Source organism: Lepisosteus oculatus, chromosome 2 (genome assembly GCF_040954835.1).
Source record: "Lepisosteus oculatus isolate fLepOcu1 chromosome 2, fLepOcu1.hap2, whole genome shotgun sequence".
In the NCBI taxonomy this organism is placed as follows: Eukaryota; Metazoa; Chordata; class Actinopteri; order Semionotiformes; family Lepisosteidae; genus Lepisosteus; species Lepisosteus oculatus.
The window spans coordinates 16820410-16833265 of record NC_090697.1 but is presented as its reverse complement, the minus strand read 5'-3'; the positions used below and the strand labels follow the sequence as shown (position 1 = coordinate 16833265).

The following is a 12856-nucleotide window of genomic DNA, read 5'->3' as shown; positions in this document are numbered from 1 at the left end:
AGTATGTGTTGGATATGAGCTCACTATTTTCTCTGTTGTCAATTAATATTACATCATAAATTATATAAAGTACTACTACATGTTCTGACCTATTGAAAAGTGAAAGATCTGAAATCCAAATATTTTTGTAACCACTAAATTGCCAAAAACACAACCTGAACAAAAAATGTGGTTGTTTTCACTGTCTAAAAAAACAGCAAAGTTAAATAAAAAATAAATGATTTACATGTGTAATATTATAAAATTCTTTTTTCTCCTTTTAGAAGAAAATGAGTGAGTGCCCCTTTAAAAAGGTTTCTCAGACTCCGTAACTTAAATTTCATCCGTCACTCTTTATCCCCCTACATATGTGAAGTAGATTAGAGGTTCCCCTTCCAGAACAAAGAAAGAACCCATTGACTCACAGGCAGTCTTCCAGCAGTGCCTCCTGTTCACCAGACAAAGGGACAGAACTGTACTTTTTAGTAGCAAAATAAACATCTTTGAAAGAATACCAATACAGGAGCAATCATGATATATTTTAAATTTAAAAAAAGAATGTAATTTTTTTTATGGTTTCTGGAAACTGGAACACATCACCAAAGTCTACACTAATTAAAATCTGTAACTCATTGACTCAAGATCAGAGGTGGTAAGTATTTTTTTTTTGCTCTTTGAGACTTTCCTCACAAACATTCTAAGTTCATTCAGCATTAATTAAATGGTTTTCAATTAAGGAATTGTTCACTGAAAAAATGAAAGTGAATGCGTAAATGATTCTGTTAGAAAATGTGTCATGATCAGCATATTGTATGTTTTATGCTATTAAATATTTCTTGTATGTATAAAAATAATAGTTTTAAATGTAAGTTGTGTTTTTCTTCCTATATTTAAATCTGCTGTGTGCCTGGGGGAACAGTGCAATTGACTGCTATACCTTTTACTCCTGAGAAAAATAAATCTTTAGAAGAAAAATGTATTTTTTCTTAATCAAACCTGTGAGATGCAATATAATTCAGTGGGTTTTACCAAATGTGTTGAAGAATGTAGTCTTAAATTACTAGAAATAACTTTGGTTACTACTGAGAGATATTTGTGAAATAATCACTTGGTGTGCAATGTGAACAATAGTCCCTCATAATGTGGTATCTCAGTAACTAAAAAGTTTGTGATTAAGTCCAAATAATCCCACATTAATTAAATTACATGTTACAAAATCTGGCAAACATAAGGTTTTGAAAACTGGTATAAATACTTATACAGAGAGTCTAAACATGATCATTTTCTTTTTCATAAATAGGCTTGATTTAAAAAACTAAATGGGAAATCTTGCTTGTAATCAGTATGTTCAGTAGTTTGGTCAAATTTTAATAAAGGAATAAGCCAATAATTATTAAGGATACCATGCTTAATACTTCGGTTTTAATATGCTGAGGAAATGACAGTTCTAGCATGAAACAGACGTAGGAAAACAGCTACTGCTTGCTAAAGGGTCTTAGATGGAATAATAATAATAATTGCTTACACTTATATAGCGCTTTTCTGGACACTCCACTCAAAGCGCTTTACAGGTAATGGGGACTCCCATCAACCACCACTAATGTGCAGCATCCACCTGGATAATGCGACGGCAGCCATAGTGCGCCAGAACGCTCACCACGCTCACCACAGCTATTATTGGGGAGGAGATCAGAGTAATGAAGCCAATTCATAGACAGGGATTATTAGGAGGCCATGATTGATAAGGGCCAATGGGAAATTTGGGCAGGATGCTGGGATTATACCCCTGCTCTTTTACGAGAAACGCCCTGGGATTTTTAATGACCACAGAGAGTCAGGACCTCGGTTTTACGTCTCATCCAAAGGACGGCGCCTGTTTACAGTATAGTGTTCCCCTCACGATACTGGGGCATTAGGACCCACATAGACCGCAGGGTGTGCGCCCCCTGCTGGCCCCACTAACACCACTTCCAGCAGCAACCTTAGTTTTTCCCAGGCGGTCTCCCATCCAGGTACTGACCAGGCTCACACCTGCTTAGCTTCAGTGGGCTACCAGTTGTGAGTTGCAGGGTGATATGGCTGCTGGAATGGATGAGAACGCATTACAAGTGGAACCCGCAAAAGAAGAAATATCAGTTAAGTATGTGAATGGAAGCTTTTGCAGTTGAGGGGCGATACAGCACTAGTTGGACACCAACTGATGGAGGGGTAACTATGGAGGATTAAAAAGGGAATACCCACTGCTGTAGCAGCGTGGGCTGCAGGCTCTAGCTCTGAGAAGGAGGATCCGGTGCAGGCTGACACTGTGCACTCTCACTCGTGGGACAGAGTGGCAGTCAGCAAACAGGGGCCCTGTGGGCAGCAAAAAGAAGGACTGGGGCAAAGGGAGAGATATAACAACAGATATAGACTGGTGCAAAGGGTTGGACACTCAATCAGAAACAGAGTGAAAAGTGATGAAGAGGAGATAACTGGGTAAGTGGAATTAGGAAGAGAGAAGGGAAGGAAAAGGGAAAGACAGATTGTCCACAGCTGTTCAGAGATTCTGGAAGTCTTAATTTTAGAACATTAACTACAGTGTATTTGAATGTAAAAAATATAATAAAATTTGACACAGCACAGTGGTTTAGCAGTTACTGTTGCTGCCTCACTGCTCTTGGCTCCAAAGTTTAATTCCATCCAAGGTGCGTTTGGTATTTAGTTTGCATTCCCTCTCTGTATTTGTGTTTTCACTTGGGTCACTTGACTCTCACCTGCAGCAACTCAGAGCTTATCCGTAAAGTACAGTGTTCAATGTTCAACTAAACTTTGGACAGGGTTGCCAGTATATTGCATGGCACAAGCCATCTAGTTTAATTAGTGTCTCTAAATCTTAGCTTTTATCTGCTTGTGCCACACAATATACTGGCAACCCTGTCCAAAATATAGTTGATCATTGAACACTGTACTTTCGGGATAAGCTCTGAGTTGCTGCCTGCCTTACTGCCTTCTAGAAAGTGTGTGGAAACAATTAAAAAGGCAAGAATAACATTAAGATGTATAGTTAAAATATAGATATTAAATCAAGGAATGTTTTGTCACTACAATATAATGCATTAATATAGCCTCTTTTAGAATATTGTGTACAATTTTGGTCACTATGACATACTGTAGAAAAGATTTTGCTGATCTGGAATCAGATCGAGATAGAGAAGATAGAGAAGATAGAAAAGAGCAAGCACATACATTCTGGTTCTTGAGGAAGTGTCCTTTACTCAAGGCTGGAGAACCTGAACCTTTTTATTCTTGAAATGATATGATTATGTAGGGACCAGTCACAAGTACTCAAAATTCTCAAATGTATTAAGTCAACCCAGTGCATTTCTTCAAAATGAGCTCTGAAACATGAACCATTGGGTACAAGTGGAAACTACTTTTATTTAAGTCCATTTAACACTAAGAACAGTAGGCAATACTTTAGCCAAAGAGCTGTGGGAGTGTAGAACAAGTTATCCAGCCATATCAAGCTGATACCCAGGACTGTATGAAATGGAAATGGCTGGATGACATCCTTGAATCAATTAGATACTATCTCCTGTGTGGGTTTGATGGGCCAAATTTTCATTTGTATTTCCATGCACTCTTTAACTTTAACATTGGAGTTACCAATTATGTCAGAAATGTTGTTCTTCTTTCTTCCTGCTCCAGCAAAAATTGCTAATAATCTAGGTAAGGCATCTTTTTGCTCTCAACAACATCAGACAGGGATTTTAAAAAACCTCCTCTCTCATGTGTTTGATTCTAAATTAAATTCTAAATTAAAAAATAAAATTAAACCAAGAAGGCTGCCAGAATGTTTTAGCTTTGTCAAAATCAGTTACTCTAAGGAGGATGTTTATTACGTTTACCAGTATTTAGTGAAGAAGAATAAACAGTGCATTATCTGATGGGAAAATACTGCAAGTCTGTGTTCCTCAAGTGAGTAGTGGTACATGAATGCTTTTTGCTTGGGATACAGAGACCTTAGTTATATCATGTGCTTATTCACTACACTCCCTTAAATTATATTGGATAATTTCCATCCAACATTATTTTTGGATGAATATTTACAGTTATTATATTTATTTGGTATTTTTGGTTTTAGAGTAAAGAAGTAAAACAATTTCATTACTGTAATGCGTACACAAACACAAGTCCCAGCAGCAGGGGTGAATGACTGGGGTACATTTTTCAATCAAATGTTTCACTAGGAACAGATAAATCACTGTTATGAAGCTTTTTAAATTAATGAAATATCCATTACCTTCCCAGTCCCCGGCAGTAGACATCACCATTGTGTTTATGTAAGTCTGAGATTCTTTTGAAGTTCATTCCATATGTGGTTCCCTCAGCCAGGGAAAGGCAGGGTGACATAAGAGGTCAGTGTTTACTGTAGATTGCTCAAATGTTGGAAAGACAGGGGCACAATATAGGGCTCTACTAACAAAGTATTATTACAGCCATTTCCTAGACCACTCCTCAAACACATGTTTAGTTATTTCTGTCTTGCAACTAATAATGCTGATTATTGTAGTTCAGACCAACTTTACAATCCACAATTGTTCACAAACCCTGTATCTTTATCACTTGCTAATCTGGTTGTGTTTAATGTTTGTGATTTTTTTGTGATTGGGGAATTAACAGAACAGTAATTTATCATCAAGAAGCTAATCCCTCTTTCCCTCCTGTTTCCTCCCCCCAGTACGTAAAACCATCCTCGTGAAACAAGACACTTCTCCTTCCCCTTCCTTTTTAACCAATCATACCTAGGTAGGTGGCCTCCTCTCCCTTCCCAGACATTATACAGATGTGTGCAAGAGAACCCGTCACATACGTATCTGGAGGCAAACTCAGTAATGTTTGGTTAGTGTTTACAGCTGCCCTCCAACTTTGCAGTCTCCCCCATTGACCCACGCAATGGTAGGATCTGGAAAGATTTGTATGTATGACTTCACAAATGTTTCCATTTTTGTTTACTTTATAAAAGGGCATTTAGAAGAAAGAGAATTAACAATACATTTTAAAATACTAAAATATCCACAAGGCCAAATATGCTCAGACAGTGGACTAGAACTATAAAAGCCTCCTTCAGCCAAATGATGTTGAGTATTATATTACACAGATGTGAGAATCTGTGTAACCTGTTATCTGAAGGGTGATGGAAGGCAAAAGTGCTGTGAAAATAGGAACAAAGCAACAGCTGTCAGGTATTTTGTCCTCTGTCCCATTTACACTGACTGTTCTCTCACTCTGATTACCAGGGGATAGTTCCCACTTGTTAATATACCAAAAGAGCCCTCTTCTTGAAATTATTTCATCTCACTCCTGGAAGACTGTTAGAACGATTACAGATGAGAGAAGGTCATCGTCAGCCCATCTTGATCACTTGGTTGCTAGCAGTGAATTTATCCTAGGGTCTTATCCATCTGTTCCTTAACAAAAGCCAGGGAGCTACAAAATCATGACTGAGTAACGTATTCCAAACTCCTACTGCTCTTCAATTAAAACTGTTCTCAACTTTAAATGCACATATTTCCTGTTACATGCTCTGGCTTGTGTTTCATTGCTGTTTTTGAAGTCCATCGAGTTGACTCTGTCAGTGCCTTTGAGGACTTTGAATTTGACGTAGGAACCCTCATAGTGTTCTCTGTTCATCACTAAAAAGAATCGGTTCCTTTAACTTGTCAGTGTAGGACGTTCATTTCATTCTGGGAATATATCATGTTCATCTTCTCTGGTCTCCAGAGGAGCAATACAATTTTTGTAAAGTTGTGCCCAAGACTGGGCAGAATCTTCTAAATCAGGTTTTGCAAGTGCATTGTAAATTCTAAACATAACATCCATTGATTTAATTCTCCTTTATTAACTATATATCACAAATATATGTGTTGACAATTTTAATTATGATATTGGTATTGTAATTGTGTATAGTACATAGATGAACAGAAGAGGAAAAAAATAATATGTAACATTTCCATGCTCTTAAGATGGAAAGTCTGTGGACATGTGTGCCATAATGTAGATATTGGTAAATTAAGGTTCTCGATCTGTATACTATTTTATCCATTAAACAACAATCTGTACAACAGCATACAGCAAAGTATTCAAAGGCCAAATGAGAACAAGTAAAAATTCCTTAGTGTTGAAGAGAAATTTTCAAAATAATTAAACTCTGAGGAAATTTGTCAATCCCAGATATAATCTATAAAAATATAAAAAAAGATGCAATTTAAACTACAGCAGGGTTTTTGCCACATGTACACTTTCATCAGTATGTTAGCTACAGAGCAACAAGGAATTATCTCCACTTGGGGTTTTTTGCCATATGTCAGAAAAAGTTGTACATATACAGTATGCCCGACATTTTCCAATTTAGCACAACAGGGCAGTCTTAGAGAAAAAGAAAATTCAGCAAGAAAAATTTCCTGAGATTTCCCTCAGATCTGCCTACACAATAGTCTTATAATGATTGTAAGTCAACGCAAGTGAGTCAATTAAAATAGGCACTGTACATGTGGGTACAAGAATTTGACGAGTATAATGAGTGTCCTCGTGCAAAGTATTGTAAAGACATTTTTCTCCATTAAGCAATATTTTCAGGCTGCATCCTATGCTGTCTAAATTGGATAAATTGGATAAAAATGGCTCAAAGCACTTTTTTTCAAGGATAGATTATTGCCGTGTCATGTTTGCAGGAATTTTGCAATATGCGCTTAAGTTAAAATATATTCGAATTCTGTAGCCAGAATCCTGAATTTAATCACACACAACTGATAACATTACCCATCTTACAGTTCTGCCACTCAGATTTGTGTCACGGATGTCGGAAGGGACAAACCATGGAGAGGCAGGAGAGTGGAAAAAGACCCACATGCGTAGCGGCGGAAAGGGGGATTAGCCTGGGCTCAGCAGTTCAGGAGTCGTATAGAAACCAGTGCCCTCAGGCAGCGGACGTGGGGCGACCTGATGCTAGGTGGGTCGCAGGACATCTGAACGTAAATGCGAAGGTGAATCAGAGACCCAGAAATATATAGCCCCAGAGAGAGACGTTGATATTCAGAAGGAAGAAGTTGATATTCAGAGGTGATGATGTGGGAAGGATCTGATATAATTTTTCCTGCCTGTTTGACTATGGATTTTTCAAAGATTGTCTGCAGGCAGGGATTCTATTTCACTCCCATGACCTTCAAATCTGTCTGGATGAGGCGGGTAATTTGCGATTTTAAATGAACTGATAGATTACCAAACCACACTGTAATACCATATCTGATAATTACAGCATGGTAAAAGAGTAGCATTACTGTCACGGATGTCGGAAGGGACAAACCGTGGAGAGGCAGGAGAGTGGAAAAAGACCCACATGCGTAGCGGCGGAAAGGGGGATTAGCCTGGGCTCAGCAATTCAGGAGTCGTATAGAAACCAATGCCCACAGGCAGCGGACGTGGGGCGACCTGGATGCTAGGTGGGTCGCAGGACATCTGAACATCAATGCTGAGCGAAGGTGAATCAGAGACCCGGAAATATATAGCCCCAGAGAGAGAGACACCAGAAGGAAACCAAAGCACAGGAAACTAGCGACAGGACAGGGTAGGAGCGCCCTCTGGCTGCAGACGGCGTGACAATTTTAAGGTGATTTTAAAATCCCCCACTTAACATGGAATGTCTTATGTTGCATGGCTACTCAGTATCTTGTAGATGTTTTTTCTGTCAACCATTTCCTGACTTTGACCTTCACTCAGCTGATCTTATGTGTTCCTACTGTTCGTCTTCTGAGACCTTGGGGTTCTCATCAATGTGAATGGTTCTTTCTGACTTGTCTTGTAGTGTAAGAAAAAGTGCACTACATTTATTTAAAATGAAGGCTCAAACGTCTGTTCAAGAAAATATGGAATTACCAGTACAATACGAAGAAAAAATGTACTCCTTTTTTCGAACTACACCTTTCCACAAATTCATAAATTATTGGGTGGCAATTTCGTCTCCCAACTTTCTAATATACAGCAGAGTAGGAAAATCTCACTAGCAAACTTTCCCTTCCATACAAAATCCTTGGCCTTTAATAGATGACTATATCTCTCATATTCTACCTCATATTCTGTCACTGTCTAAATTCTATGGGTGACAGCACCTTTTGTCGCTGTACCCCAAAGCATTGGAACACCACCCCAAATTAACACAGGGACTCAGTCACTCCGCACTTTTAAATGACTGGTTTTAAAAATGCTACTGTATATAGAAATAAAGGCGCTGTATGTACATAAACACAGTAAATATACACATCTACTGTCTATATTGTAATGCATACGGCCACCATTGGTTGTGAGAGCCGGCTTACCAGCGCGGTGACGTCACCGCCCTTCCCTGCGAATAGCAGGGACCACAGCCGTGGGGCTGACGGGAGGTTTCTCTTTGGCTCAGCTGGCTGGGTCCCTGTTGAGTGACGCCGGAGGCCCAGGTTTGAGTCCCCGAAGGTGGGGGGCCGACCCGAGGCGGCAGCGTGAACCCCGAAGTGTTACAATATAAATAAATCAGTAAACATTAAAAAATAACTGAAACTCAAAATATGCAGTGTTATAATATCCACACAAACAAGGCAAAACCTGGCAGCAGAATTAGAAAGGCAAGCCATATAAGGCCCCAATACAACCTTCTAGATACTGTAGATAACCTACTGTACAGATTGCACTGCTATATAATACACCCTCTTCAGTGGTTACAGAAGACTCAACTTGCACAAATGTGACTTTACATAAAAGCCTCTTGTGGGACATAATAACATTTTCTCCCTGTCATAATAACATTTTCAACTCCAGTCTTGCTAGAAACGTAGTAATTTCTGTACATTATCTCACACTTTTTCATTGAAAAATAATTGCCATCATGTCAGGGAAGTGCCTTTATTATTCTTATTTATTGTGTATTTTATATTGTGTTTAATTGCAGAAGACATGTGTAAGGCAATGAAATCATCATTACTTCTTATTTCATTGCTCTCCCCAAATATAAACAGGGGAATCTTCATTCTCTCTCTGCCTCATGGACTGCTACCTGCTGATATATTCTCTTCTCTTCCTCTCCACCCTTTTCTGTGATTAGCACACTATCCTGTTAATAATAAAGGACTATGAACTCTGCTGAACCTGCAGTTCTGCTATCCTGCCCTTCCTCATTCACTGAAACTCCCAGGGCAAGTAAATGAGGGTCTCTGCAATACCATGAATAACACTTTTCTACAGTACTGTATACTGTATGTATTCTTGCAATGGCTAAGAAAGGATCTCTTTTGACTCATATAAAAAAGACTTAAGGAACTGGACGCTCAGGTAAGCCGAGGAGTGTATTTGCACTTCCAGGCAGAACATTCAAGAACAGACCAAACCTCAAACATGCTGCAGTAGAGGCATATGAAAGAATCTCAGATGATTGCACAAAGGGTTTGGGGAGCTCAATAGGCTGCAGGCTTCATGCAGTTATTGCCACAAAGGGATATGCAATCAGTGACTGACTTCTGCTTCTGAAATGTGCTTAAAGTAATTGTATCCCAATAATCATGGTTACTTGAAATCACTGAATTGAATGCAACGTATACAGTAGTTATAGTCCAGAGCTGCAGAAACATTTAATTTAAAATAATGGAAATTGTTAATTTAGGTTAATCAGAATTCAATATTAAACCACCAATTAAACAGCCAATTGTTCAATCAATTATATTTTGTCATAGTTAACTGATCAATAATTTTTACAAACAGGATTTAGACAGATTTTAACTGATTTTCAGACAGAGGATGCCAGAATAGTATGTACAGTACTGTACAGTACATTTGCAACATCTTGGATATCTTTAGCTACTGTACATGCATCACCATTATTCTACCACTTTGTGTGATTTTGGGATATTTCTGTAAGTTTTGTCAAGAAAGGGGAAAGGGGAACCAGTAATGGCGGCAGAAGTCGAGGGGGTCTCTGTGTGGGGCAAGTGTGGTTGTTTAGTTGTTCTGTTGTGCTTTGGATTCAGCCTGTTTTGTTTTTAAAAATAGAAATAATTAAAATGTATTCCAAAAAGATATCGACAACATTATTGAAAATGAAGTACCCTTTGTCTGCAATTGTGTTGTATTCCAAGGTTTCTCTCCACCCTACTCATACTCTAATTCTATCAAGAATATATTTAAGTACAACTTTAAATATAGGGGGGAAAATATTAAACATTTTGGGTTACTGTTGTTTACTAATTCAGTACCATTAATTTCTGTCTTACTGTATATTATATTCCCAGGCAGAATGCTACTTTGGTGGATGCTGTATATGTTTCTAGTAGTAACGCAGGTACCATGCAGTGTCTCACAAAGTGGACAAGGTGATGGAGAAGATGGTTCAAGTGATCCCTTCATCACTCTGAATAGCAGTCTCACTGAAGAGATGGTAAACGACCAACGGAGGGCTCTGGAGTACAAACCAGATCCAGACGGCTGCTCTATCAACTTCAAAACGGCCCACAGAGGCCCCTGTGGAGCCTCGGGGCAACAGGTCAGGGACTGGGAGGATGAACTTACCTACCTGAAGGAGATTCTCCATGGCAACCAAGCCATTGTAGACAGCCTTACCCAGACCATTAGCTCAGAGATTGGGGAGCTGAAGTACCAGGAGGTCATCGAAGAAAGCATCATTAGTATTAAGGAAGATAACCTGAACTGTGACAAGGTTGTGAAGAAAGTCCTGTTAGAGTTGGAAACACAGTTGGAAGGAGACGAGGCAAGATCGTTGGAAGGGGTTCAGAAGTAAGTTGACTGCCTGGGCTGTAGTAGTCCAAGTGATAATTACTGTTGTCTGCCATAACACAAACAGCTTTACAAGTTAGAGATCATTCATGCCTGTTGTGCTTTCTTCCATTTAAACTGAATGGCCATTAGGGTGTCGCATTCTAAGCATAATTTTTTTGCTGAAGATAGCATTCCTGACAGTAACTTAGAATATATTAAAATGAATCCATATCCTGTTTTTCTTTGCAGAGTTAAAGAGGATTACCTGATCATTGAAGAAATGCTACATGCAGCAGAAACAACTGCCAAGAAGTTGGAGAGTACAATTCAACCTCTGTATTCTTCCCTGACAAAGCAATCTTTAAAGGGTCTCTCTGGCCGCAATTAACACTTCTTAATTTTATACAGTATACTGTATGTCCCAGACCAAACAAATAATTCTGTAGAATCCAAGTTTGTTCTTTATCAACCAGATAACATTTTACAATTCCAAACTGTTGATCAAAACAAATTAAATGCAATTTTGATGGAGTGCCTGGTTTTAGGTAAAGTTTTTTGCATGCATTTAAATGGACTGTAGCTCCATAAATTCCGAAACATGCGTCCTTTTCCTAAATAAATAGAGCCTATAAAATGTGTTTGTTTTTTCCATATCAAATTCATAAAGCACACTTTAACTTAATTTAATGGTGGAGCAGTGGTTGGACTTGCTGTATTGGAGAGCTGTGACTTGGGTTCAATTCTGGAACTGGGGTGCTTTCTGTGTGGTTTCCCTGGTTACTCCGGCTTCCTCCCACAGTCCAAAGACCTACTGGTAGGTCTTCAATTGGCTTCTGGGAAAATTGGCCCTGGTGTGAGTTTATGGACAGGCATGTCATCCAGGGTATATCGTGCTTTGTGCCTGTTGCTTGCTGAGATATGCTCCAGCTCCCCCGCCACCCTGTACTGAACAAAACCGTTAGAAAATGGATGGATGAATGTACTGTATCTTGTCTTTTCAAGAACAACAGCTCCTCCCTTTTACAAATCTGTATTTGTAAAATAATCTGTATTTGTTATAGATTTTATCACTATCATCACTATTTTTAAGGACTTCTGGTAAAACGAGCCAATTATTTTTAAAACAATACTGCAGCTGCATAAGTAAAGTTGTGGTGAAGACTGTTAGTTTTGGGAATTTCATTACTACTTTCAATGATAAAATAAAGTCTTACTCCTTACAGCAATTTCTAAGTTAAAAAACACTTTAAATTACAGTAAGAAAACCATTTAAAATTTAAAATAGAGAAGAAAAATATGTTGTTTTACATAATAGGTAAGAAATGTCATTTGTTTATCACCATACAGTACATCGGCATGCTTTTAATGCCTGGCTAAGGTTAGGGTCACAACAGAATTTTGCCCGAAGATACACTTCTAACTGCACTTTAAATGACAAAATGAAGAGAGTTTACCCCTCAGAACAGGTATTCTTCACACTTTTCATCTGGCTCACTTTTGGGATCAAATCAATGAATGGGGCAATATACTGAAAGGTGGCCAAAAGTGTCCGAAAACGAAAAGTGCAGATAGGAGTAAATTACCACTTATCCTAAAGATAACTGGGGCCCCCGAATGCAGCACTGAAAGTAAAAAACTTCTACGTAGTGTGGGATCGCTAACCCTAACCCTTGCTAGGGTTGAAAAGTGTACATTCCTACAGGGTATCTCAGAAGCCCTCCAATCATGAGATTTGAATTTCTTTCTCAAACCCAAAAATATAAGTCTCAAACAACCCAAATGCTTTTCAAAACCTCTTGGAAATGTATCTTCTTTAATAATCTGTCTTCTTTAGGCACATTTTCATTGAGGTGAAAAATGCTGCCAAATGGTACATACATCGGCATGCTTTTAATGCCTGGCTAGGGTTAGGGTTAAAAGAACCATAGAATTTTGCCCGAAGTTACGCTTCTCGCTGCACTTTAAAGGACAAAATGAAGAGAGTTTACCCCTTAGAAAAGGTATTCTTCACACTTTTCATCTGGCTCACTTTTGGGATCAAATCAATGAATGGGGCAATATACTGAAAGGTGGCCAAAAGTGTCCAAAAACTAAAAGA

General features: G+C 38.6%; 1 protein-coding gene across 3 annotated transcripts; it reads left to right on the top strand.

Moving 5' to 3' along the window:
• The first annotated feature begins 346 nt into the window (after positions 1 to 346).
• On the top strand, positions 347 to 11394 carry LOC107078015 (uncharacterized). Of its 3 annotated transcripts, XM_015352366.2 has the most exons (4): positions 347 to 631; positions 4700 to 4767; positions 10275 to 10776; positions 11008 to 11394. In XM_015352366.2, the coding sequence occupies exons 3-4, from the start codon at positions 10280 to 10282 to the stop codon at positions 11144 to 11146; spliced, it is 636 nt and encodes a 211-aa protein (XP_015207852.1). In that variant the 5' UTR covers positions 347 to 631; positions 4700 to 4767; positions 10275 to 10279; the 3' UTR covers positions 11147 to 11394. The 3 variants fall into 3 exon arrangements, with proteins under 3 accessions (XP_015207852.1, XP_015207844.1, XP_015207861.1); XM_015352358.2 differs by lacking the exon at positions 4700 to 4767; XM_015352375.2 differs by lacking the exons at positions 347 to 631; positions 4700 to 4767 and adding an exon at positions 8994 to 9321.
• The last annotated feature ends 1462 nt before the right edge of the window (positions 11395 to 12856 follow it).